The 23,600-nt window shown below is 40.0% G+C and overlaps 2 protein-coding genes across 4 annotated transcripts in view; both read left to right on the top strand.

Annotated features, from left to right (window-relative positions):
* Positions 1–1,394: 1,394 nt before the first annotated feature.
* Positions 1,395–8,712, top strand: ube2wb (ubiquitin conjugating enzyme E2 Wb). Its single transcript, XM_061666183.1, has 6 exons — positions 1,395–1,429; positions 2,274–2,365; positions 4,561–4,663; positions 4,908–5,063; positions 7,498–7,573; positions 7,655–8,712. The coding sequence occupies exons 1-6, from the start codon at positions 1,415–1,417 to the stop codon at positions 7,666–7,668; spliced, it is 456 nt and encodes a 151-aa protein (XP_061522167.1). The 5' UTR covers positions 1,395–1,414; the 3' UTR covers positions 7,669–8,712.
* A 1,371-nt stretch (positions 8,713–10,083) lies between these two features.
* stau2 (staufen double-stranded RNA binding protein 2) overlaps positions 10,084–23,600 on the top strand; it is an 87,108-nt gene continuing 73,591 nt past the window's right edge. For 2 of the 3 annotated variants that reach the window (XM_061666518.1, XM_061666515.1), the window contains exons 1-5: positions 10,084–10,307; positions 14,453–14,660; positions 16,249–16,379; positions 16,564–16,723; positions 17,979–18,114. In XM_061666518.1, coding sequence (XP_061522502.1) covers positions 14,462–14,660; positions 16,249–16,379; positions 16,564–16,723; positions 17,979–18,114 — 626 coding nt within the window. In that variant the 5' untranslated portion in view covers positions 10,084–10,307; positions 14,453–14,461. The remainder of the gene's footprint in view (positions 10,308–14,452; positions 14,661–16,248; positions 16,380–16,563; positions 16,724–17,978; positions 18,115–23,600) is intronic. The other variant, XM_061666516.1, reaches the window with a different exon arrangement.

Genomic DNA, 23,600 nt, shown 5'->3' with positions numbered 1-23,600 from the left:
GAATTTTAAATTCTACAGTGTTAACTATAGCAAAGTATTATGGAACAACATCCATTTTGTAATAACACAAATGCAAAAAAAAACTAATGCCAGAAAATAATCAACAGTGATAGGAACTAACAAAGTACAAATACATGTTTCTGTATTTAGGTAGATTTTCCTACATTCAATGACAACAAATTGACAACGGTTGATATATTGATCGAGACTTTGGGGTCTTAGGTGAATAAAAACGGACAACTGGGAAATGGCAGAACATGCACTGGGGAGCAACAGCAACCGATTCGGAGCAGCAAGACATTCTGTATCCATGGCCTTATTTAAGTGAATGACATTGTCGATTACAGTTTTTCACAATTGCTGAAACGTAAACCCCATTCTCTGAACCAAATTCTCAATGGTCTGAACACATATTTTTACTTGGAAGTCAATTTGCAAAACCCAATGCGGTAGTTGGATTGTGATAGAAAAGTCTGCGGTTTGGGAAATGTAATTGGAATTTTTGATTTTGTGTTCAAGGTTTTGAAAAAAATCTGAGGTTTCAAGACATTTGTTTTAGCAATTGTGGAGAAACTATAGAATAATGATTTGTGGCAAATGTGTCTTGTGCCAGCCTAAAAGTTATCAAAACAGGTATAAATAATCAACAGTAAAATTCCCTTTTACTTTTGCACTTACAAGTGCATTTCAGTCAACGTGTTTACATTTACATAGGTTTTTTTTCCCATCTCAGACAATAGACATTTTGTTTTAAAATTCTAAAAAACAAAAAAGTGCATGGAGTTCCCAGGCTCAGCAGCATGTCTTATGTTAAATGAAAACTTAAATAAGTAGCTCCCTAAAGTTTTCCAAAGTAAATAGTTTTCCAAAATGTCAATATAACTAAAATGTTAATCTTTCACTTTTCTTTGTTTTAATTTTAAACAAAACAAAATGCAGGAAGTTCGCAGGGTCAGCAGCATAAGGTTAAGTCAAAATTCTTGTCTTGGGCTCGTTGAGTTCTGGTCTCGAGCATCTCTTAGATTGTGTCGTCTTGAGCATAACACTATCAAGGAATTTGTGTTTTTGAAATACTAGTTCTGAATAATTTGATAGTTTTGCCTATTAGATTTTTGGTACAGGATAACTATGTTGTCAAGAGGTTTTGAATATAAGCAGAGAAAAGTGTACTACTTTGTGAAGCCACTTTTCGCAGCTCCATATTTTAGTTTTGCAATGTAGTTTTAGACAGTTTCTTTATTAGTACGTTAATATCCCTTGTGGAAGAATCAAGTATTTTTTGGCGGGGGGAGGGGGGTACAGTTCAGTAATAGTTTTCCTCACTGTCAAAACAACTAGTGATGTCACGTGACCCCGTGACGCCATCATCCCAACGCTGTGCGTGGGGGCGGGAGGGGGTGAGGGGGGTTCCATCATGGCGTCGATGCAGGTAAGAGCACAAATGACAGCGGCCCCAAGTTGGTCGTGTACCTGCTTTAGTCCACACTGTTTGGGCTTTTTTGCGTCACCACGTCATGAGCATTTCACGGCTTTTATTTGGAGTGGCCATGATGTCAGCGTAAACGCGGTAACATAATTCGACTTAAACTGTAGAAGGTCCGGCGGCGCTTGGCTTTTGCTAGCATTACTACCAACCTTCGCACATCATCAACAACAGCACCAGCGAAGAAACCAGTTAGCCAGGGCGAAAATATCCATGCCCTACCATGGAGTTTTCCGACTAACACTCTGATTCCACAACTAATATGATGGAGCAAGTTACAATTATTGGTTTGTTCAAATAAACGAGGGCCGAACCTGTGCTGTTCGGCTGAGTTAGCTTGTGAGGCGGTGCGCAGGTTGACCTGTTCTAGTTTCCTCTTGAGCTGAACAGGTGCATCGCTTCCACAGGAACAACTACACAAGAGTGGTTCGGTTATTCTAACCGAATAAAGACCAGGATACACCGAATGGCAATGCTTGTATGTGTATAACCATCGATTTACACTTCTGTTTCTATTTATTGGAAAGCCAACCCTTGTAAACATTCGATATCTAAAATTAAATGAAACTGGGGTGATAGAAACCCAGCCATTACACATTTAAGTATTCTTGCTCATAAATGCGTGTTACCAAAATATTTTATATTTAATCTCACATTCATATTAAGACGGGAAAGCAAGATTTTGCATTGAATGGGATTTACATTTGGCTTAGTTCTGTTTGAAATGTTCAATGAATGTAGCCTAGATTTCCTACAGTTTTGTTTTGTAAATTATGATTTTTTTTAACAGAAACGGCTACAAAAGGAATTATTAGCCCTGCAACATGATCCACCCCCAGGAATGACACTAAATGAAAAAAGTGTACAGAACACCATAACACAGTGAGTATCTTATTTTTTTTACTTACAAATTTCCATCACCCTTTCTCTGAATCCAAATTACGGAAATATAAGAGGGCGTATGAATTCACTTGTAATCTCAGCAGGGAGGAACTGGGGCATGAGCAGTACAAATTTTGAGTAGTGTTAAATGTAGTCTGTTGTTTTAAATTTCTTCAAGTATTACTACAGCGTAATGTCATTGCTTAAGCTTTGAAGAGTGCATTTAGTATACAAGGAAAGGCTTCAAGTTTTTGCCCTGACGATGGTCAGACGGAAATTGTGTTATGTGCTTTGCCTGACTGACAAGTATTCCAACCAGTTTAGCTGGCTTTTGCATTGAATGCCTCCTAGAGTTGCGATGGTTTGGATAGGTGTGGCTTTAAATTTCAACCTTAATAATGAGGAGCTAGCTGTGGGTTGACATTGAATGGATTTTAATTTTCAAGTCCTTACGGAGTCACAAAAGTTTTTTTTGTTTTTCCAGTAGCACGGTCAAGATAATTTGTTTCTAAAAGCAAACATGGAAGAATGCATACTTTGTGGGTTTGTGTGTGTGATAGAGATTAGGTGCCCATTTGTTTTTGTCTGTTGACAGTGTATAGAACACACTGATTACTATTAACAGTATGATAGAGCAGTAATGTTAGGAATCAACCAGTACAAACAGGGAAACTCCTGCTGCAAATATATGCTCAGCTGGTTTTTTTATGGTTCACTGGCTTGGCACACATAATTTCAAGGTTAATGGGATCCCAACATGCTTGATGTAATGTACAGTAGAGGCTCTAACTCATACACAATTCATTCAGAAACGCTGGTCGACCGCCAATTGTGTTGAGATTTTGAAAAAGAAACAAAAAAACCACTCCCATGGAAAACAATAATAATGCAGGTCTTCAGTTTACTGTATATACTTGTGTACCTAATTGTTCAAAAAATTATATTTACAATAAATAATGTATCTTTGTTCCTCTATTTATGCCAGTGAGGCATAGTGACAGACAGAACAAATGAATCGTCTTCTATTATATGGCAAGAAGTAAATACAGTAATTAATGTATCCGCTTTTTGTGACATTTTTGTTTGTTGGTGTGCCAAGAGATTTTTCAATTGTAAAATATGTTCCTTGGCTCCATAAGGTGGGAAATCACTGCTCTAGTCAGATCATGTATTCTAATCAGTCAGGTGAAACCAACATTACAACATGTACTTCCTGGAGCGCTTTTCAAACACTGAAGTGTGAACATTAATAGGCCTCCTCTGAGTGAACCACTGACCTCATATCTCATACAGACTGAATAGCTGTGCACACCAGGAACAAGCAGAAAGATCCCCAAGGCTATAAACCCAAACAGCCACAAATTCTTGCTGTCCTATCACCTTCACTATCCTGGAAGAAATTAGGCCAGCGATTATGATGCTACCATCAATTAACCCTTTTTCATTTCCTTACGGCTTCATACTATGAGCAGGCAATTCCTATTCATGTTACATATTTAAAGGAATTCAATCATCTCATGATAAACGTAGAGTACTTTTTACTGGGTATACCGCACAGTAATCCGCGCCTATTGGCGGTTCACTATTTGTGAACTTTTTTTTTTTTTGTATCCTACGTCATCTGCTGAAAAACTCACCTATTTATGTGTTTTGTGCTCATTTTATAATACTTTTAGATACTAAAAGATTGCACCAAAGCCCTGGCTAAGTAGGAACTGGTATCAAGGAAATATGCTGAAGTGATACACCTTAACTGAGAGACAAGCTTTGTATATCGGGGAGATAAAGTGTGTATTTCGCATGTACTGTACCTGCACACTTCAGGTGCAAATCATCTTGAATCTTTTTATTTTTAAGGATAATGTAAACATGAATGATATTAAACTCTTTTCGATTCATAGTTTGTGGTATATTTATGGTTTAAAGTTCAGACTATTAATATAAGCAATTGTAAACATTTTAGGGGGGTCAAATTCTCGTGTTTTTTTGCTATTAATTGTAAGACTCAGCCCCTGTACCCCACAAATAGCGGGGAATTACTGTATTCACTATAGTAGTGATTTATGCTTCAATGGCCGCCTTACCTTTAATAAATGCTTGCTAACCTACAGTTGAGTAAATAAACACCGTTTGTCACTTTTTGAGGAAATTGGGCATTGTACTCACTGTCTTCGTGTAAAACCACTCTTCCTCAGGTGGATCGTGGACATGGAGGGGGCCCCCGGCACACTGTACGAAGGAGAGAAATTTCAGCTGCTCTTCAAATTTAGTAGTCGATATCCTTTCGATTCACCTCAGGTAAGCACTGTGTGACCATGTCATAAAAACAAGCATTAGTGCCCTGAGAATTTTGGAGGAGGTAGTGACCACCACACCTGGTTTGAAGGCCAATTCACCACGGTTCTTCTCACTTAAATACTCCAATTGTAGTCTTCCAAACTGGATATTTTTATAGCTTCCTAAACTTTGACTTGATATGTCTAGCACTTTGAAGTTATTTCAAATGAAGTAACTGGCTTGTTCCTCTGTGTCACTGTTGCAGGTAATGTTCACAGGGGACAATGTACCTGTCCACCCTCACGTGTATAGCAACGGTCACATCTGTCTGTCCATCCTGACGGAAGACTGGTCGCCAGCCCTCTCAGTGCAATCCGTTTGTCTTAGCATTATTAGCATGCTGTCCAGCTGCAAAGAGAAGGTAAGGAACCTTTTGGGAAGAGAGTAATAAATAGGTGCATTTAGGGAGAGACTTCATAGAAATTTCCTTGATCCATCATCAGATGGTAGAAACAACACAATAGTTATCCCAATAAAAGAGAAATTCCAACAATTGTCAAAGAATCTTAACTGTAAACACTATGTTTAAGAAAAAAACAGCAACTACTAATTATTCATTCATTCTCCGCACCGCTTATCCTCACGAGGGTCGCGGGCATCCCGGAGCCTATCCCAGCTAACTCTGGGTGAGATGCGGGGTATACCCTGGACTGGTTGCCAGCCAATCCCAGGGCATAGATAAACAAACAACCATTCGCACTCACTTTCATACCTACAGGCAATTTAGAGTCTTCCATTAACCTACCACGCATGTTTTGGGGATGTGGGAGGAAACAAGTACCTGGAGAAAACCCATGCAGCCATGGGGAGAACATGCAAACTCCATACAGGTGAGGCCGGAATTTGAACCCAGGTCCTCAGAACTGTGAGGCAGATGTGCTAAGCGGTCGTCCACCATGCTGCCTACAGCTAATTAAACGAACAGAAAAGGCAGAACAGAAAGGTAGAAGTAACTGAAGCTCAGAAGGAAATCTCATTACATTCAAGCAAACAAAGTAAATACAATAACAAAACTCAAATAATTCCAGTACCAAAGTTGATGGGATTGCAGAAATATTTTTGAGCTACTATTACCAGCCTTGGGAACCTCACTGTGTGTGTTAAGCCTCTTTTACACACAGATCCTGCAGAATTGCCATTATCACAAAATCTGACATACATTTTACACAGAACCCAGCAAGCAGGACATTGTTGTGACACAGCATCCAACATATGGATAGTTAGACCTGTGGCACTGGTACTGTAGTGTTTTCCAATCTTTATTGAGCCAAGGCACCCTTTTTATATAATAAAAATACCTTGGCACACGCCCAAACAACAAAACTATCACAAAAAGTATATGTACTGAAATGGTGATCTCCTCTCGTGTTACAAATGGACTTACTCTGTGAAATCTGGGCCTGTTTAGTTGAACATAAAGTTGATATACTTGCAGGAAGCCATGACTTATTCTGTTGTATGACTTCTTCTATTTGGGCCAAAATTAATGGCTCCAGTTGCTGCCAAACAGCAAAATCCATTACACATAACTTCATGGGGTTCTTGGTTAACGATGGTCTTGACATATGACATTGCAAGGTTAAGAACAACACAGCAAACATAGTAAGAATACGTCCTCACTCGCACAAAGCACGCTCAGGTACTGCTGTACTGACTGTTTTTCATTTCATTGTTTTATATTTATGGCCTAGAAGTGTTTTACATACAAATATTTACTTTAATTCGCACATTTCGAACTTATGAACGGTGTTTAGTCAACTGTATTGCAGAATTAAGAATATGTCATGGAGCGATGCGAGTGTGGTTTAGCAATGGACTGTGGCACGTGACTTGCGTACAAATTCAGGTTACGTCGCCGCAATATGAACGGAACTCTGTCGTAAATAGAGGACCCCCTGTACCTTACAATATTGAAATTTCACATCGACTAATACAGTACCATGAAAAAGTATGGGCCCCTTCTGAAATTCTTATATTTTTTACATACTTTCCTCACCTTAAGATCATCAAAACAATTGTAAATATCAGACAAATATAACCCAAGTCAATTTAAAATGCTGTTTTTAAATTATTTCATTTATTGAGGAAAAAAACTTTAACGTTACCTGGCCCTGTGTGAAAAAGTAATGGGCCCCTAAACCTAATAACTAATTGGGCCATCCTCAGCAGCAACAACTGAAATCAAGTGTTTTCTATAACTGGCAATGAGTCTTTCACATCTCTGGGGATATTTGGGCCTACTCTTCCTTGTAGAATTGTTTGAATTCAGCAAAAATTGAGGGTTTTCGAGCATGAATGGCCTTTTTAACGTCATGGCACTGCATTTTAATTGGATTAAAGTCTGGACTTGGATAAGGCCATTCCGAAACCTTTTTTTTCTTTTTTTTTTTTCCTTTTTTTGAGGCCATTCAGAAGTTGACTTGCTGGTGTTTAGGTAACTTGAAATGTTTTTGTCCTTAACTCATTCACTGCCAGCCTTCCCATTTAACATGGATATTTGACTTCTAAAGCCGTCAATGGCAGTAAATGTTTTTTAATAAATGAAATCACCATTTCAAAACAGCATTATAAGTTTGCTTGGGTTATATTTGACAGATATGATGATCTTAAACAAAGTGGGGAAACTATGCAAAAATATAAGAATTTGAGAAGAGGGCCAATACTTTTTCGTGGCACTGTAGGTCAAACAATTTATGATGGCCATCCTTAGTAGTACTTGATTGAATTGATGACTTGTATTCCCTGTGCATTGTGAACCCAAGTTGTACTATACAGCCATGTATTTTCTCTCACAGAGACGACCTCCTGACAACTCCTTTTACGTAAGAACGTGTAACAAAAATCCAAAGAAGACAAAATGGTGGTATCATGGTGAGTACCTTTCCAAGGCTGATGAATTGAAACAAACCACTGATATCTTTGATAATCATGATTTTGTCATTGCTTTCACAGATGATACTTGCTAATGTATAAAGTTTGTAATCACAGAAGAAGTCCTACTGACCTATATGAAGCACTTTTTAATCATTCAGTCTCTGAACTCTGACCTTTGACTGGAACAATGGACAGACACCAATGCGCTGGAGGCTCTTGACTGCATTCCTCCCACCCGCTGGGCAGTTTGATGCATGTTTTAGTCGGTAATAACAAAAAATTTAAACCCGTGGAACCATTTAGATGCACTCGAGATGGATCTCTTTTTTTTTTTTTTTTTTTTTGCCATAGTAATGCAGTATGCAAGGTGTATTTTTGTGTATTTCCTGTTTTTAAAAATTATTATTGTTACATCTTTGCGTGGTTGTGGACTTTAAGGTCCTTGTGTTGTGCAATAATAACCAACCGATGGAGGCATGCTTGGGCCTACAAAGGAGTTATCTGAATGGATTTCCAGAAGGGACCTGCTCACCATAAATCCAAGAAAATGCTTCATCAATGTTTTTATTTTTTATTTTTATTTTTTTAATTATTACATTATATGCACTGTGAGAGTATGTAGTTAAGAGGCACTGTTACATCATCATTCCCACCACTGTAAGCAGGCCCCCACTCATTGGTTTTAGTGTATCAAGAGTCAACAAAATGGTAATCGTTTCTCTTGAGACTGGTTCTGCTGGTACACATGGCAAACAAACAAACCAACAAACAAACAAAACAAGTGTGGCATTAGGTCAAACTCTAAGCTGATATATGTATCATGTTTCGCTCTGCGTGTCCAGCCTAAGAGATAGCAGGGGCCTCTCATTTAAAGAATGTTTGTTGCATTTTTCGTGCTTCTACAATGTCTAGTTCTTTTTGTACTGTTTTGGGGGTGGGGCTGTTTGGATGGCCGACTATATTTTTGATTGTGATATATATATTTTCATTTGTTGTATTTAATTTAAAAATGTCCACAATGTTAGAGAATGAGAAGTCTACACAGGAGTAATGACAACATGGGTTTGTGATTATGCCTGGTCAGCATTATGGCTCAGGTACTTTTTTCCAATAAAGATACCTTTCAGATGTTTTAACTATTTTCACCAAACGAGACTGTTATATTGTAAAATTATAACATGTCTGCAGCTATTGTATATAGGGCTTTAATTTCGGGGGTGAAGGATGTTATGAGTAGGGGATGGATTTACTTCATAGCCAAGTGATAATAGGAGTTGGTCTATAACATTTTGCTAATTAGTTTTTAGTCAGCATCGAAGAATACTAAAAATCTCAAAGTAGTTTTCCAATGGTGTTGCATGCATCTTTAGGTTTTTATTTTATTTTATTTTTTCTCTTAACGGCATCAAACATTGTGACAGCCATGATTTTTTCCCACAACTGTTACAGTGGCTATGGGATGGATATTACAAAGTTGACGACCTGTGGGGCTTGGTCATTTAAAGTAATAACTATTCAAGAACCCAATAAGATACTTGAATTTACCATCTTGGTTTGCTTTGTGTTCCATTTGCTCCCCCCAGGGTTTGCCTGTTTGTCTTGAATGATGTGAATGAGATGGTACTATTAACCGTACAGATCGCGGCACAATGTTATGTTAAGTATATAGATAACTTTAAAGACATCTGTTTGTTGTCTCTCTGCCCCCCAGGACCTTTCAAATGTTTTCGTCCGCTGTCAGAAACACGATGGCGCTGAAATGATTGTGTTAATTTACCAGCCATAAGATTGTTTTGGGGGGCGGCTAAGCCGAAGCCATCACAGAAGAGAGAAAAAATAGAATTGCAGGTGAATAGGTTACATAGGTCATTAGTTTTCCCTTTGCAATCTAGTTCGCAGTTGTTTCTTTTTTTTTTGAAGTGAACATTTATTTTTGAAGAGATGTTCTGGGACGTTCACGCTCTGTGTAATAGGTGCCTGTTCATTTTCATAACCGATAATAAAAGCAAATATTCACTTTTGTTTAACTAGGGTTCACGATCTGTGAGATGTGTCAATATATTTTCATTAAAACAAAACAAAAAAATCCCCCAGTCTAGTATCAGCATTCACAATGAGCTGAGTTTGCGTAATACTCGCGTAATAGTTGTCATGGTAACGTTTACACGCTCTCCGACAGGAGCATTCTTGAATGCTCGCAACATCTACATGTTTCAATCAAATACAGTATAACACATACGTTGGTTATAATAACTACATAAGTGCAAGGCAGGAAAAAGTCCATCTTCAATATAGTTTTATTTTAGCCTTTTAAGTGGTAGTATTTCGACAGCATATTTGAGCTTTCTCAAACTTTCACTTAAAATATCTATTTTTACATAAACTAAATTCGAACAAAGTTTTTTTTCTAGAACTGTAAATCGGAAAGACGCTAGTGAATGCGAAAACTAGGACTGAACCATTCGTACACCGCGGGGGTGTCAAAATTCATTCCGGATTTGCTTCAATCTCTTTCGACGTTGTTGAGCCAACATTAAACGTTTAATATCACCACAAGACGCTTTGTCCGTATACACCTAAATGTGAATAGTATTACTTTACCAGTGGTTTGGCGTACTTTCATTTTTATAAACCACACTTAAAATGGTATGTTTCAACTGCCCCCAGTTCTCTTTAGTGTTTGCCAATGTTGGAGGTGTAACTGGGGTCTGGGCCTGGGAAAAAAAAAAAGGTAAAAAAATGCCCATGATTATTCGTCACTTTGTGCTGAGGTTGTTTCTGGTTGATTTTGTTGTCATGTCGTTGTCACTCCGCTTACGTTGCCGATGTGCACTGAAGGAGCCGAGACTTTCGGTGGTAGATGGAAGGCTTTAGAGATGCTAACGGGTGGTGCTCGCTCGGCCGACCTGCCATATGAGCTGGAAACCATCTCCGGCTAAGCTACCGTGACATTATGTTGCCTACACACTAAACCCGGTACAGATTTCGTAGTCGTCCTGGAGTCCTTGCACATCACGTGCGTTTGTTTTGGGGAGCTGCCACGCAGAGGAAAAGGCAGATTTTTCTGCTTGGCAACGTTAGCTTTGCTAAAGTGGACACAGTCATGTATGCTGTAAGGGGTCGTAGACAGCCTGCAACCTTACACCCATCCCCGTATTTGAGGCAAGAAACGATGTGCTTTCGGGTGGTTGTTTGGCATTCTTATTGTGCGTAATATAACGCAAGGATGGATAAATGTGTCACCGTGAGAATGCAATGAATGACTGTAAAGCAGAAACTCGAGATGACATGTTATTAGGTGCTAGTTTTTTTTCTTCCAGTCATTAAACGTCTATTGCCTCCTTCTACAAGGAACTTCGGTTACTAATTAATGTGCAATATATGTATGATAATGCAGTGTTTCTGGCAGAACATAAACATTTGATTATTGCTTGACCCTCATCATTTACACAATTCACAAAGTGTGTATACTGTACTTATATCTGGACGCTGTTGTTAAAGACACTGTTACCCGATGGCAATAAATCCCCAAAATTATAATGTCCTTGGTCATTGAGTTTTCTCCACACCCCCTGGGGTTCCCTTTTCGTGTTTGACCTCTTATTCTGACCAACAGTTTATTTACCCTGGCAGAATTTGCAAGCATTGGCAATTTGGGTGAAAATACGTCTCAACAGGGACCACCTCATTATTTTCTTTATTGCTAAGTTTTATTAAGTAGTTGTGCTGTCCTTAAATGCCTTATAGTTTAATTTGAATTCCATTAAAATACATCCATCCATCCATTTCCAGATCCGCTTCTCCTCACTAGGGTCGCGTGCTATCATCGGGCAGGAGGCGGGGTACACCCTGAACTGGTTGCCAGCCAATCGCAGGGCACATACAATTAAACAACCATTCGCACTCACATTCACACCTACGGGCAATCTTGAGTTGTCAATCTACCTACCATGCATGTTTTTGGGACGTGGGAGGAAACCGGACCGCCCAGAGAAAACCCACGCAGGCACGGGGAGAACATGCAAACTCCACACAGGCGGGGCCGGAGATTGAACCCTGGACCTCAGAACTGTGAGGCAGACGCTCTAACCAGTCGACAACCGTGCCGTTCCGCCCATTAAAATACAATGAATGTGTTTTTCCGAATAACTCAAGTTTTCTTTCAAAAATGGTGTACAATACACACCTTACAAATTCTTTCTTATATAGATTTTTTATTTTTATTTTTTTTCTCCCTGATCTTCTCAGATAATTGCCTGGGCCGACAATCGTAAATGCTATACAGTGGAACCTCGATAGAACGGACAAATAGGGGCGGGTGGTCGTCCGATATAACCGATTGTCCGTTACCTTGAAGAACTTTTCTTTTTAGGCTCTATGTACCCATATTAATGTACAATACAAAAATATTGTTTTGTAGTTTTTTTCGTGCCCTAAAACGCCCAGTACAGTACAAAGTTATTGTAAATAAAAATAAAAACAAGCTTGTAAATGTTTGAAAGTTTTACATTTTATGCAAACTTCCCACACAGGTGTGCTTGGTCATGGTGACCTCGTTGACGTACAGTACTCATCATAGGCGAGTCGCTTTCATGATCTGTGAGGAATTAATGTGCTTCCGAGTTCCAGATCCATTGTCAAAGGTTAACGGCTTGACAAAAAAAAAAAAAAAAACTGTTACTGTACTAAAAATAGCATGTTCCAGACTCCAGAGACTCGTGTTTGTATTCCTCAAGACTTAATGCTGCTGCCATGCCGACTCTCTCTCTCTTCTCTGCGAGTCTATGTACAATAGGCAATATGCAAATCCATCATGACAGGGCCGCCACATCAATGCCAATGCCCTCATTCAACATGTCCGCCACGTAGGCGCAGGAGTCACGTCTTTTGGAATAGAATCTATTATTTATTTATTTATTTTTTATTTTTATTTTTTTATATATCTGTGACCTGGAAATCCAGTCCCATTCTCTGCCTGCATTGCGCCACAGCGCCAACAGTGGCCAATTCTGGAACTAACAGACTTTGTCAACGGCAGTTTAAGTGACAAATGAAAGCTTCTTTTGGACACATTGTTTGGTCCCAATGGTCCATTTTATCTGATATCCGTTATATCGGGGTCCGTTTTATTGAGGTTCCACTGCACTTTGATAATTAAAATTGCACATCCTTGTGTGTGTGTGTGTGTGTGTGTGTGTGTTGTGAAGACCGAGGTCGACCGATCCATGGACTCCGACTCAGTCAATTCCATTATCCATCACTGGTACACCTCTGTAAAGCACAAAAAGTCAAACGTACGTCGAGTTACTCCTTTAGATGCTGTTTTAGTTGAAGTATTGCGAGATTTGCTGACATCTATTCTCGTATCTTATGTCATACATGATGATTGTATTATTAAATTGGTCTAAGCTCCAGACTACAACATTTGGAGGTTCCACTGTTTTATGTTATTTAAATAAACAGCCACAGGTCTAAGCATTTGTAATGAGAAAAAGAAGGCAATGTCATTTTTAACTTCGGCCTTTGTTGAATGTCAGTTTCTGCTCCATGAGAGCCGACTTTAAAATTTGAGTGCAAGGCCATTGTGGCATTCAGTATTCCCCCTTTTTCCGGGAGAGCTTAGCAGCAGTAACATGAGCAAAGCTCCTTCAAATAAAGCTTCATTGTCTGTGCAAAATGGCTACCGGGGCAGCAGAATGTGTGGTACGCTGAGCGTCTCTCATTTTAAAGTCTGTGCTAGTTTTGTTCGCATACATGGGTGAAGTGATTTGAATACTTTTAACCTTTAGAGAGATTTATTGTACAGTGAAACATCTAAGAAATGAAAAATTCCCATAGGAAATAATGAAAATAAATAATCTCCTCCAGGGGTCAAACTGTCACCATTAAGCCTTTATTAAACCCTGTATCGGGTTTTGAGGCTCCATGTGACATACTGTACTGTATTATTTTTGTATTGGACCACGAAAAGATGCCGTGCTTGTCACGGAAGAAGAAGAAAGAAGAGGAGACGTGCAGAATAAGGAAAGTGTGGATATTTTAAGAGGCTGTTGGCCGTGACCACCCGCCCCATTCACTGACTTTCAGCGACGGAGATGCCGCACAAGCCCCACGACGACCTGGTGGGATATATTCCAGCCACCGGAGGAATTATGTGGATATAGTTTCCTGGCTGAAACATGTAAGGCTATGTAGGCACAAGAATGATGTCTGGTGTCTGATTGACATTCAGCGAATACACCCACAGTGTATTAGTACGGAGAGAACGGCTTGATTTTCGCACACAAGTACGAAAAGAAATTAGCCACTGATACAACATGGCATTTATGGCCGTTACATCTGCGACGTTGCGACACAGTTTACCCGCGGCCAAGCCAATAGCTGATGGTTGGCCACTCATAAAACTAGTTGCCATACCATTCTCTGCGACTACGCGAAACTTCAGTCGGTTTCGGCCGTGTCAATTGGTGTGCACTGTGCAGGTAGCTTAAAATGCAAAATCGGCAATTTCTTTCATAACACGGGACAACTGGTTTGATTGTGAGTTTGGTACTTGATGTGACAGGCCATAGAAAATATTAGTCTTCTCACAACACACTTTGTTGAAGCTGTTCTTATTGGAGTAAATGAAGCAAAAGGTCAAAGGAAAAGCAAAACATAAGTAAATCCTTTGATGCTTGCTGAATTGTGCGTCGTCTTCGTTCGGTGTATTTTACTTTAACGGTTCCATTGTATATATGGTGGTGAGTTTGCATGTGTGTGTACTGGTCTCTGACTTCCAAATGCCATCATTACACCATTTCTCCTTACCACAAATCTCAATGAAGTGACGCGATAACATGCGTGATGGCATATTTGATATTTGTTTTGTTTCAGGAATAGAGCATGGCTCAAGTAAAAGTACAGACCTCAGCACCCCAGGCTGCTCCTGGCCTCTCCTCCGGAGGTCCGTCGGCAGCCATGGCCTGCCCAGGATCCCTGGGTCTGAAGCCCTCTGTCAATGGCACAGCCTTGTCCCCCACACCTGCATGCCCTGCTCCTGCAGCTGGATATGGGGATGCTCCTGTGTCTGCCACACTACCAGGTAAATGCTCAACCCTTTCAATACACCTTGGCCCTTTATGTTTTACTTTGTCAAGCATTACACATTGCATTAACCATTTATGTCCACACGTACAGTGTAACCTCGGTTCATGGACTGAATTCATTCTGAGACTCAATCAAATAATTTTTTTTTTTCCCTCATTAATGTACACACAGCACCCTGTATTGACAGAAAAAACAGAATTGTTGACATTTTTGCAGCGTTATTCAAAAAGAAAAACTGAAATATGACACAGCCATAAGTATTCAGATCCTTTGCTGTGACATATATTTAACTCGGGTGCTGTCATTTCTTCTGACCATCTTTGAGATGGTTCTACACCTTCATTGAAGTCCAGTTGTGTTTGATTATACCGAATGGACTTGATTAGGAAAGGCACACACCTGTCTATCTATATAAGACCTTACAGGTCACAGTGCATGTCAGAGCAAATGAGAATTATGAGGTCAAAGGAACTGCCTGAAGAGCTCAGAGACAGAATTGTGGCAAGGCACAGATCTGGCCATGGTTACAAAAAAAATCTCTGCTGAACTTAAGGTTTCTAAGTGGCCTCCATAATCCTTAAATGGAAGACGTTTGAGATGACCAGAACCCTTTCTAGAGCTGGCTGTCCGGCCAAACTGAGCAATCGGGGAGAAGAGCCTTGGTAAGACAGGTAAAGAAGAACCCAAAGATCACTGTGGCTGAGCTCCAGAGATGCAGTCGGGAGATGGGAGAAAGTCCTAGAAAGTCAACCATCACTGCAGCCCTGCACCGGACGGGGCTTTATGGCAGAACGGTCCGATCTTGCACTGAGGCCTCTCCTCAGTGCAACTCAGTGCAAGACACATGAAAGCCCACATGGAGTTTGCTAAAAAAAAAAAAACACCTGAAGAACTCCAAGATGGTGAGAAATAAGATTATCTGTGCATATGGTGCGTGAAACAATGCAATATTTCTTAGAAAATGTTCATAAACGGTGGCATGGTGAACGACTGGTTAGCACATCTGCCTCACACTTCTGAGGACCCCGGTTCAAATCCGGCCTCGCCTGTGTGGAGTTTGCATGTTCTCCCCGTGCCTGTGTGGGTTTTCTACAGGTAATCCGGTTTCCTCCCACATCCCAAGAACATGGACGGTAGGTTAATTGAAGACTCTAAATTGCCCGTAGGTCTGACTGTGAGTGTGGATGGTTGTTTATTTATATGTGCCCTGCGATTGGCTGGCGACCAGTTCAGGGTGTACCCCGCCTCTCGCCCGAAGATAGCAGGCTCCAGCCTGCCCGCGACCTTAGTGAGGATAAGCGGTACGGAAAATGAATGAATGTTCATAAACCAAATTGTTTGTGAACCGGGCCATTCGTGAACGCAGTTTCCATTGTATATGTATCTTTTTGAGAGGGTAACACTGCACAAGGATTTTTTTTACAGGGCCATTTTAATTAAAATATTATTTTACCCCCAGCAAGTCTCGGGGGACTGAACTCCTCACCCTCTGGTCACGCTTTTTGGCCACCACTCCTAAATGAAAGCGATCCCTGCGATCCAGATCGTATTCAGTGTTTTCTTTCGCTATGTATTGCGGTCAGGTTCGCCCGCGGAGAACATGGCAAACCCTAAAGAGAAAACTCCAATGTGTTTGGTGAATGAGTTAGCCCGTTTCAATCGGCTCCAGCCACAGTACAACCTCCTCAATGAGAGAGGCCCTGCACACGCTAAGGTGAGGACTCAGCGTTTGAAACAGACCTTCAATATATTATTACAACAGTATTATTAATATCCAAAGATCTAACAACAATGTCAATTGAATGGCTTTATGACATACTTTTATACAAAAGGAATGGCATTTTTGTCTATTTCACTGTGTCATAACATGGCGTTGCCTCCGGGTGTCGCTGTTGCAGATCTTCACAGTGCAGTTGACTCTCGGGCAGCAGGTCTGGGAGGCAGAGGGCTCCAGCATTAAAAAGGCCCAGCATTCCACAGCCTCCAAAGCTCTGCAAGAGAGTGTCCTTCCCAGACCAATGCCCCGCTCACCTAAAGTGGACATCAACAGCAATCCAGGTACTGGAAGCAAGGAGAAAACATCTCGGCTTGTGTGTTTTTGAAGGATCACGTGATAAATTTACTCACTGTTTGAAAAGCATAACTTTAGTTGCATAGATGTATGAAAACTGCAAAGCAACTTTTGACATATATTTCTGTGAATATAGATACCGTATGTATAATAAGATATAGATAACATTTATGCTAAAGAAGTTGTGAAATTGCCAGAAAAAAAGTCATAAACTTATATGAATAAAGATGTACCGGTAATATTAAAAGAAAAAAGTTTTGTTTTTTCAATTTAAAATGTTTTTAATTGTAATTTTAATTTCAAAATTTCTATACAAAGATCTGTGACCAGTAGCTGCTAAATGTATTTATTTATTATTTGTTAAAGGGGAAACGTTGTGCTAAATTGACTTTCAAAATGTCATACCAATAGTTGAGTCTCTGGAGTGCCACCGCTCAAATGTAAAATGAAACGACCAAGTAAATCTCTTGTTATGTGCCTACTTCTGAAAATGTGTCTGTGAGCGAGCCATTCTGCACTTACGCCCAACTGTTATTACATACTTTCGTTGGACTCACGGTGTTAGCTTCTCATGGGCAGCACTTCTTTGATTGCTTTGTGTGTTTGCCGTTTTGTCCGGTGTCACATACGCAGTCCCAGCAGTAACGTTTAATTGGCGGCTCGGGGCTCTCTCTACGTGGGAAAATATAATCCGTGGTGTCTTGTGGTGGCTCGCGTGTGCTTCACAGTAAACAGTTGCTTGTTTACATTCATGGTCAAAGGGCAGCAAACCCGTAGTCTTTATATTAACAAAATCCGTGCTCACCATAGTCTGTACACGAATGGCTCATCGCTCCATGTCAAACAAGCTGCTTTCAGCAGGATGATAAAAACGGTTTATCGAATTTGCTACAATTCTTGATACCTGTGGTATTTTGACAAAAATATGTCGCAAATATGGTAAGACGTCTGGGAACTGTGTAAATGAAGACACATGAAATTGCTCATGCTGATGATGATTTTGATGCAAACATGTAGAATTTAGCTTACTGTTTTGGAAATTTATCATTTTTCTATATAACTAAACTTTTTTCTGGAAAAAATATTTCTTCTCTCTAAATATGACCACTTTATTGTAATAGTATGTAGAAATATTACAACTGGCAATTTTGACATTTTCCTCCTTCTTCGTCTTCTTTTCATTAGGATTAATCATTCACTGTTCATCATGTAAACTTGTTCCTCATGTAATTCCTCACACAGGCAGTATAACACCAACAGTGGAGCTCAATGGTTTGGCTATGAAGAGAGGTGAGCCGGCCATCTACAAGCCTTTGGATCCTAAGCCCATGCCCAACTACAGAGCTTGCTACAACTTCAGAGGCATGTATAATCAAAGGTGAGCTACAGTTTACGTTATTTTTTGGGGGGGTTCATCTATAAACCTTAGACAGCACGAGGACAATTGCGAACTGGAGCCTATCCTAGCTTACTTGGGTGAGAGGCGTGGTACAACCTGGACTGGTTCCCAGCCAATCAAAAGGCACATATAGACGAGCAACCTACTGACAATTTAGTCTTCAACTAAACTGCTTGTTTTTGGAATGTGGGAGGAAGCCAGTGTACTTCAAGGAAAGCTGCATAAGCACGGTGACAACCTACTACGTCCACACGAGAAAAGACCCTTCATGAAATATTAGCTTAAAAATATTGGATTCAGAAAAGTTAAACAATATAACTGTATGCTGTTATAATTTTAGATACTGTGGTAAAGTACAATTAATATGACTTAGTTGTGTAATAGGACCATCCAAAGACCATGTTTGACATTCACTGATGTGTTTGCCCTCCAGATGGCAGTGTTTCCTTATTTTTAAAAGCCATATTGAATCGCTTCTGTTAATAGCCTGAACCCCCATTTTGCAGCTTGCCAGCCAGAAATGTAATTTAGGTTTACACACATGCAGAGGAATCTTAAGTAGGGGTTGTGTGTTCTACTTGTACAATCCTTGACTGGATCAAAGATGCATATTGGTCACGTCATTTGTTGTTTACGCAAAAGTTGGAAAACAAAAATTCCGTGGTTTGTACTTTGGACTTTATTTTTAAAATGTCTAAACAGCTTCAGGGATAAAGTGATTCACTGGCAATCTTGGTTAAATGCGTCTACTCAGCAGGCACTCTGGCATCTGGCTCACATCTATTTGATCCATACAGTAACAAACAGGGTGTCAGAGAAATGTCTGTGAAGTTGAGGCGAGAATCTGTTTTACAATGTTTTGTCTGTCAATGTCACAGTAATGAGTTTCAATGCGGCAGGTGGCACGGCTCCTGGCTTGTTTGCTTCTCATGCCACTTTTCCAGTGAGCCAGAGTGGTGCTGAGGAGACGCATGCCGGCTAAAAAAGAAGAGCATCCATTACCACAAGGTCATTTATGTTTTCACGAAGTCTCTTTCTTTCAGTGGGATTAATGAAATCGAGACCTTGTGAATATGATTGCTCTTCCTCTGATGACGGACTATGTGGCAGAGTGACAAGCCATCGCCACAATCTGTCATCGTAATGACACCGCGGTGAAACGAAGGTTTCCACATGCCCATGTCCTTACCTATTATGATGAATAAGAGTGATCTGGAATCATGTTGATGGACAATCTTCCCATTAAAAGGGCAATCTGGCTCTGATCCATCAGCGCTCTAATCACCACCAGGACCCGTATTGATTCATTCAGAAAGTGCTTTGATGAGAAAATATGGCGATAATATGTAATGAGAATTTATCAGCGTCTTAATGAATCTTATTTATGGCGAAGGGCCTGTGAATAATTTCTAACCATCTAAGTCCACTTTAAAATCAGCAATTGATCTTTCGTGGTGTCGTAACCATCCCATTGTTCATTCTCAAATACTGCATTGGATAACATCCTCCTTGGTGTGACGCTTATATTATTCAAGTGAGTCAACCAGTGTGGAAATCCAGTCTAAATCAGTCATGGACGCTATCTAAAAAAATGGTTACATCAACATTTTCTTATGAACAATCTATGAAAGTCATGTTATTTTTGGAACGCCCAATTCCTATGAGTCAGTCAAGGCCAAAAGTAATCATCCCCAAACGACCATTAACGTTTTACCCTCAAATGCAATAAGGGCCCCAACGAGTTTGGGCCCCTGGCATTGTACTGAGCTCCTTCTTGATTCGCTTCATGTTTTTCTGGCTTTTGCATCTATTGACTCACCACTCCCCCCTTTGCCTCCAGTAGGATTTCTGTCAGAATTTGGAGTTGGGACAGGATTTTGATCCCTTAGGAGCAAGGCTGAGCAGTCTTTGACCACCCACCTTCTCCCACACCTAATTTGGTTATGTCAGTAACATTTTGTCAGCTGGATAAATAAACGTCTGGGGGTTCTCTGCCCTGTGACAATTCCTCTTGGGAACATGTTGACGTACTGAACGTGCCGTTACTGTTTTGTCAGAAATGACAGCGAAGTCAGTTTTCTCAACTGGGCTTCTAACATTTTAATTAACTCAAATCAGAAATACAGTAGAACCTCACGTCATGCACAACCTGTTCCAGGACATAGGTTGACATCCGATTCGTTTACATTTCAAAGCAAATTTCTCATAGGAAATGATAAAACATTTGTAAATTAAATTGTCAGTAAAATAAATTGTTCAAGAATCAAAACTTTCACCATTTTCAAACCTATACCACTGTGTGAAATAAATTAACCGCTATTAAGCTGTTACTTTAAAACATCTGGTGTATGAAATGCTTTTCTCACTTTCCCTTGACAACCCTTGTTGAGGCTGGTCCTTGTGCTGACATCTCATATGGCGAAATGCATGACTGCAGTTGAACACTCTTACCAGGCTTAGTTTTCCCTAAAAAATATGGTCAAATTCCAAATTATAACTTCAGGAGGCATTTGAATAGCTTCCACATTGAGTTGTATAAAATCAAGATTCCCAAGAGCTTAAGTAGAGTTTTGCTTGTTTTCCACAATGAACAGTTGACAATGTTATTTTATTTATTTATTTTTAAAGCTGAGTTTATACATTGATTAAAGACACAAAGAAGCCAATACAGGACATGGGTCAAAGGACAGCCTTGATCGTTAAGTAGCAATATCAGTATGGCGTTCAGACTTTTGATTATGGCACACTTTTACAGTTGTTCTTGTCAATTCAAGGACATGACTGTAAATGTGTGGGTGTGTATGTGTGTGATAGAATCTTATGTAAGGAATACAAACAGCATTGCAGTGAAAAGATACTTGTTCTTGAAAAATGAATCTCCCTGACATGCCTGCAGGGCTCAGACAACCACCTGCTCATTGACATCTACACTGTCTACCTGTCTGCTAAGCTAAATCTGCCCATGAGCACTTTCCTGTATTCAACATTTTCCATCATCTCCTCCGTGCAAGGTATCCAATATCCTCAGGACTCCTCTAACACATCTCCTTCCCATCACTCACTTTCTTCCTCTTAACGTTTATTTTTATTTATTTATTTTTTTTTTTTTTTTTTTACTACAGCCCTTTAGCCCTGTTTAGCTTTAAGCATCCATGGGTCCCTTGAAAGACACTATATAAATTGAAGTTATTATTATTTATTATTATTATTACAGTCTCATATAGCCGAATCTCGTGTTGTTTTGTCCACCCAGGCGTTCCACAGATTTAGTGTCTCTTATCCATTGTCGTCATAGCTGATCCAAAAACAAAAGGGAGTTGCCAAAGACTGTTGGAGCGGCATCGTGTTTTATTTCCATTTTTCTTTTCCTTGGTATATATCACAACATGTATTCGTTGATTAGTAAATCAGATTCATGCCAACGCATATTACATAAATAACCACAGGAGACGGACCTGACAAAAGGATGATGTGTTCAAATTGTACAAATGAATGGTAAATCGTAAAACAATATTTTAGAGATGAGGCGTAGAGGGATCCGAATAGGCGTCCAAAATAAACAATTATTTGGAAAAATTTGTGCTCGCTATCACTCTGTCTCCTCTTTCATGTCCGTTGAGTTGAAATGGCTCGAGTTTCATGTTCATGTTTGTGTAAGTCGTCATGTCCACAGCTCCACCTTTGACTCAGTGTTTTCAGTGTGAAACCCATCTGATGGCGACAACTCACAGAGAGAAAGCTTTCGTAATCGCTCATCTCCGTATGTTTGACAGCGTGAGGCAAACACTGAGGCCGACCCCAACACTGGAACTCTTAAGATGTTTCCCAGGACATTAACCCGCTCTATTGTGATTTTGGTGGCTGCACACACGAGCCGTAAGCTTCTTCCTTGCAAGTAAAGCAAATGTTGATCTTTGAATTTGGAATTATTCATTCATTCACTTTCCGTACGGATTATCCTCACGAGGGTCGCGGGTATGCTGGAGCCTATCCCAGCTAACTGTGGGCGAGAGGCAGGGTACACCCTGAACTGGTTGCCAGCCAATCGCAGGGCACATATAAACAAACAACCATCCACACTCACATTCACACTTACGGGCAGAGTCTTCAATGAACCTACTATAGATGTTTTTGGGATGTGGGAGAAAACCCGAGTGCCCGGTGAAAACCCACGCAGGCACGGGGAGAACATGCGAACTCGACACAGGCGAGGAACCCGGGTCCTCAGAACTGTTAGGAAGATGAAGTAACCAGTTGTCCACCGTGCTGCCAACTTGGAATTAGTTTTTATTTAGTAATTTGAGGGCAACATCATAGGGTGATAGATAAATTGAACTGGGACTGTCACGACAAGCACAAACCAATGAGTTCATTTTAGTATGCTATGTAGATTGTTTGCCTTCCCATTGTCAAACGATGTCATTTTTAATCCAGAGGGCAAGTTTGACAGCCAGAATCAGCAGGATTCAAACCTATTACCTTCTGATCCCAAAGCCAAGTCCTAGGTATTACACGACAATGGTTGGGCATAGCTTAACACTGGTTTTCGTGCCCTGTGATTGGTCAACAGAGAATAGTCCCTTGGAATTATGCAGAATGGAATAGGACAAACGCACCATTGCAAACATACAGTGGCTTGGTTGTACAGACTGAAGCCCCCATAAGGAATGCCATTGATTGGTATTATCCTAACATTACTCATCCTTTATTGAATTGAATACACTAATACAATGGAATCAAACTCTAACTTAATACTAAACTGGTATTTTTGGCGTCTTCTGTCAGCAAACATCCATCCGTTTTCTCTACCGCTTGACCGCATTAGGGTCATGGTATTCGGGCTAGATGACCCTGGATCGGTAGCCAGTCAAATAGAGTGCACAGTATACCTAAACAACCATTCACACTCACATTTACATCTATACGTTCTTGAAATGTGGGAGGAAGCCAGAGTTCCTGTAGAAAACCTGCGCAAGCACAAAGAGCAAATGCAAACTCTACACAAAGATGTCCATTCTTATCAGATGCCCATTCATTCTGAAAAGGCAAATAGTTTTCAGTTTCAAAGGCATCATCAAGGCACGAAAACCAAATTCGCAGAGTAAATCTTAAAATGGCACCACAAAAAATATGGTATTTGTATGTTTTTTTTTTTTTTTTTTTAACAAAGCAACTCATTTTCTCTGTAGTGACAATGACCATAAAACAGCAGGTCACAATGTAATACTTTTAATGAGGACAGCACGATCCTCAGCCAGCCATTCCTCTCATCCAGCCAAATTGGCACGAGAAGGGCACAAATGTTCAGCTTTTTTTTGTGCTATGTGGCATGAATATACACATGGTGTAATTGTTTTTCATACACATTGGAAAAATCATTCTGCTCATAGATATTTTCCTTTTATGCAATACCTGTTTTTAGTGAGCTCATCAAATATTATTTTCAAGCAGCTCATATTACTTCC

The sequence above is a fragment of the Phycodurus eques genome, chromosome 21, assembly GCF_024500275.1.
Source record: "Phycodurus eques isolate BA_2022a chromosome 21, UOR_Pequ_1.1, whole genome shotgun sequence".
NCBI lineage: Eukaryota > Metazoa > Chordata > Actinopteri > Syngnathiformes > Syngnathidae > Phycodurus > Phycodurus eques.
This window is presented reverse-complemented; position numbering and strand designations above follow the sequence as displayed.

What these genes read in the sequence shown, in the direction of transcription:
- ube2wb (XM_061666183.1), top strand. An exon ending in GTACAGAACACCATAACACA is followed by an intron (nt 2,366 to 4,560) that starts GTGAGTATCTTA and finishes ACTCTTCCTCAG; the next exon opens with GTGGATCGTGGACATGGAGG. An exon ending in TGTCCAGCTGCAAAGAGAAG is followed by an intron (nt 5,064 to 7,497) that starts GTAAGGAACCTT and finishes TTTCTCTCACAG; the next exon opens with AGACGACCTCCTGACAACTC.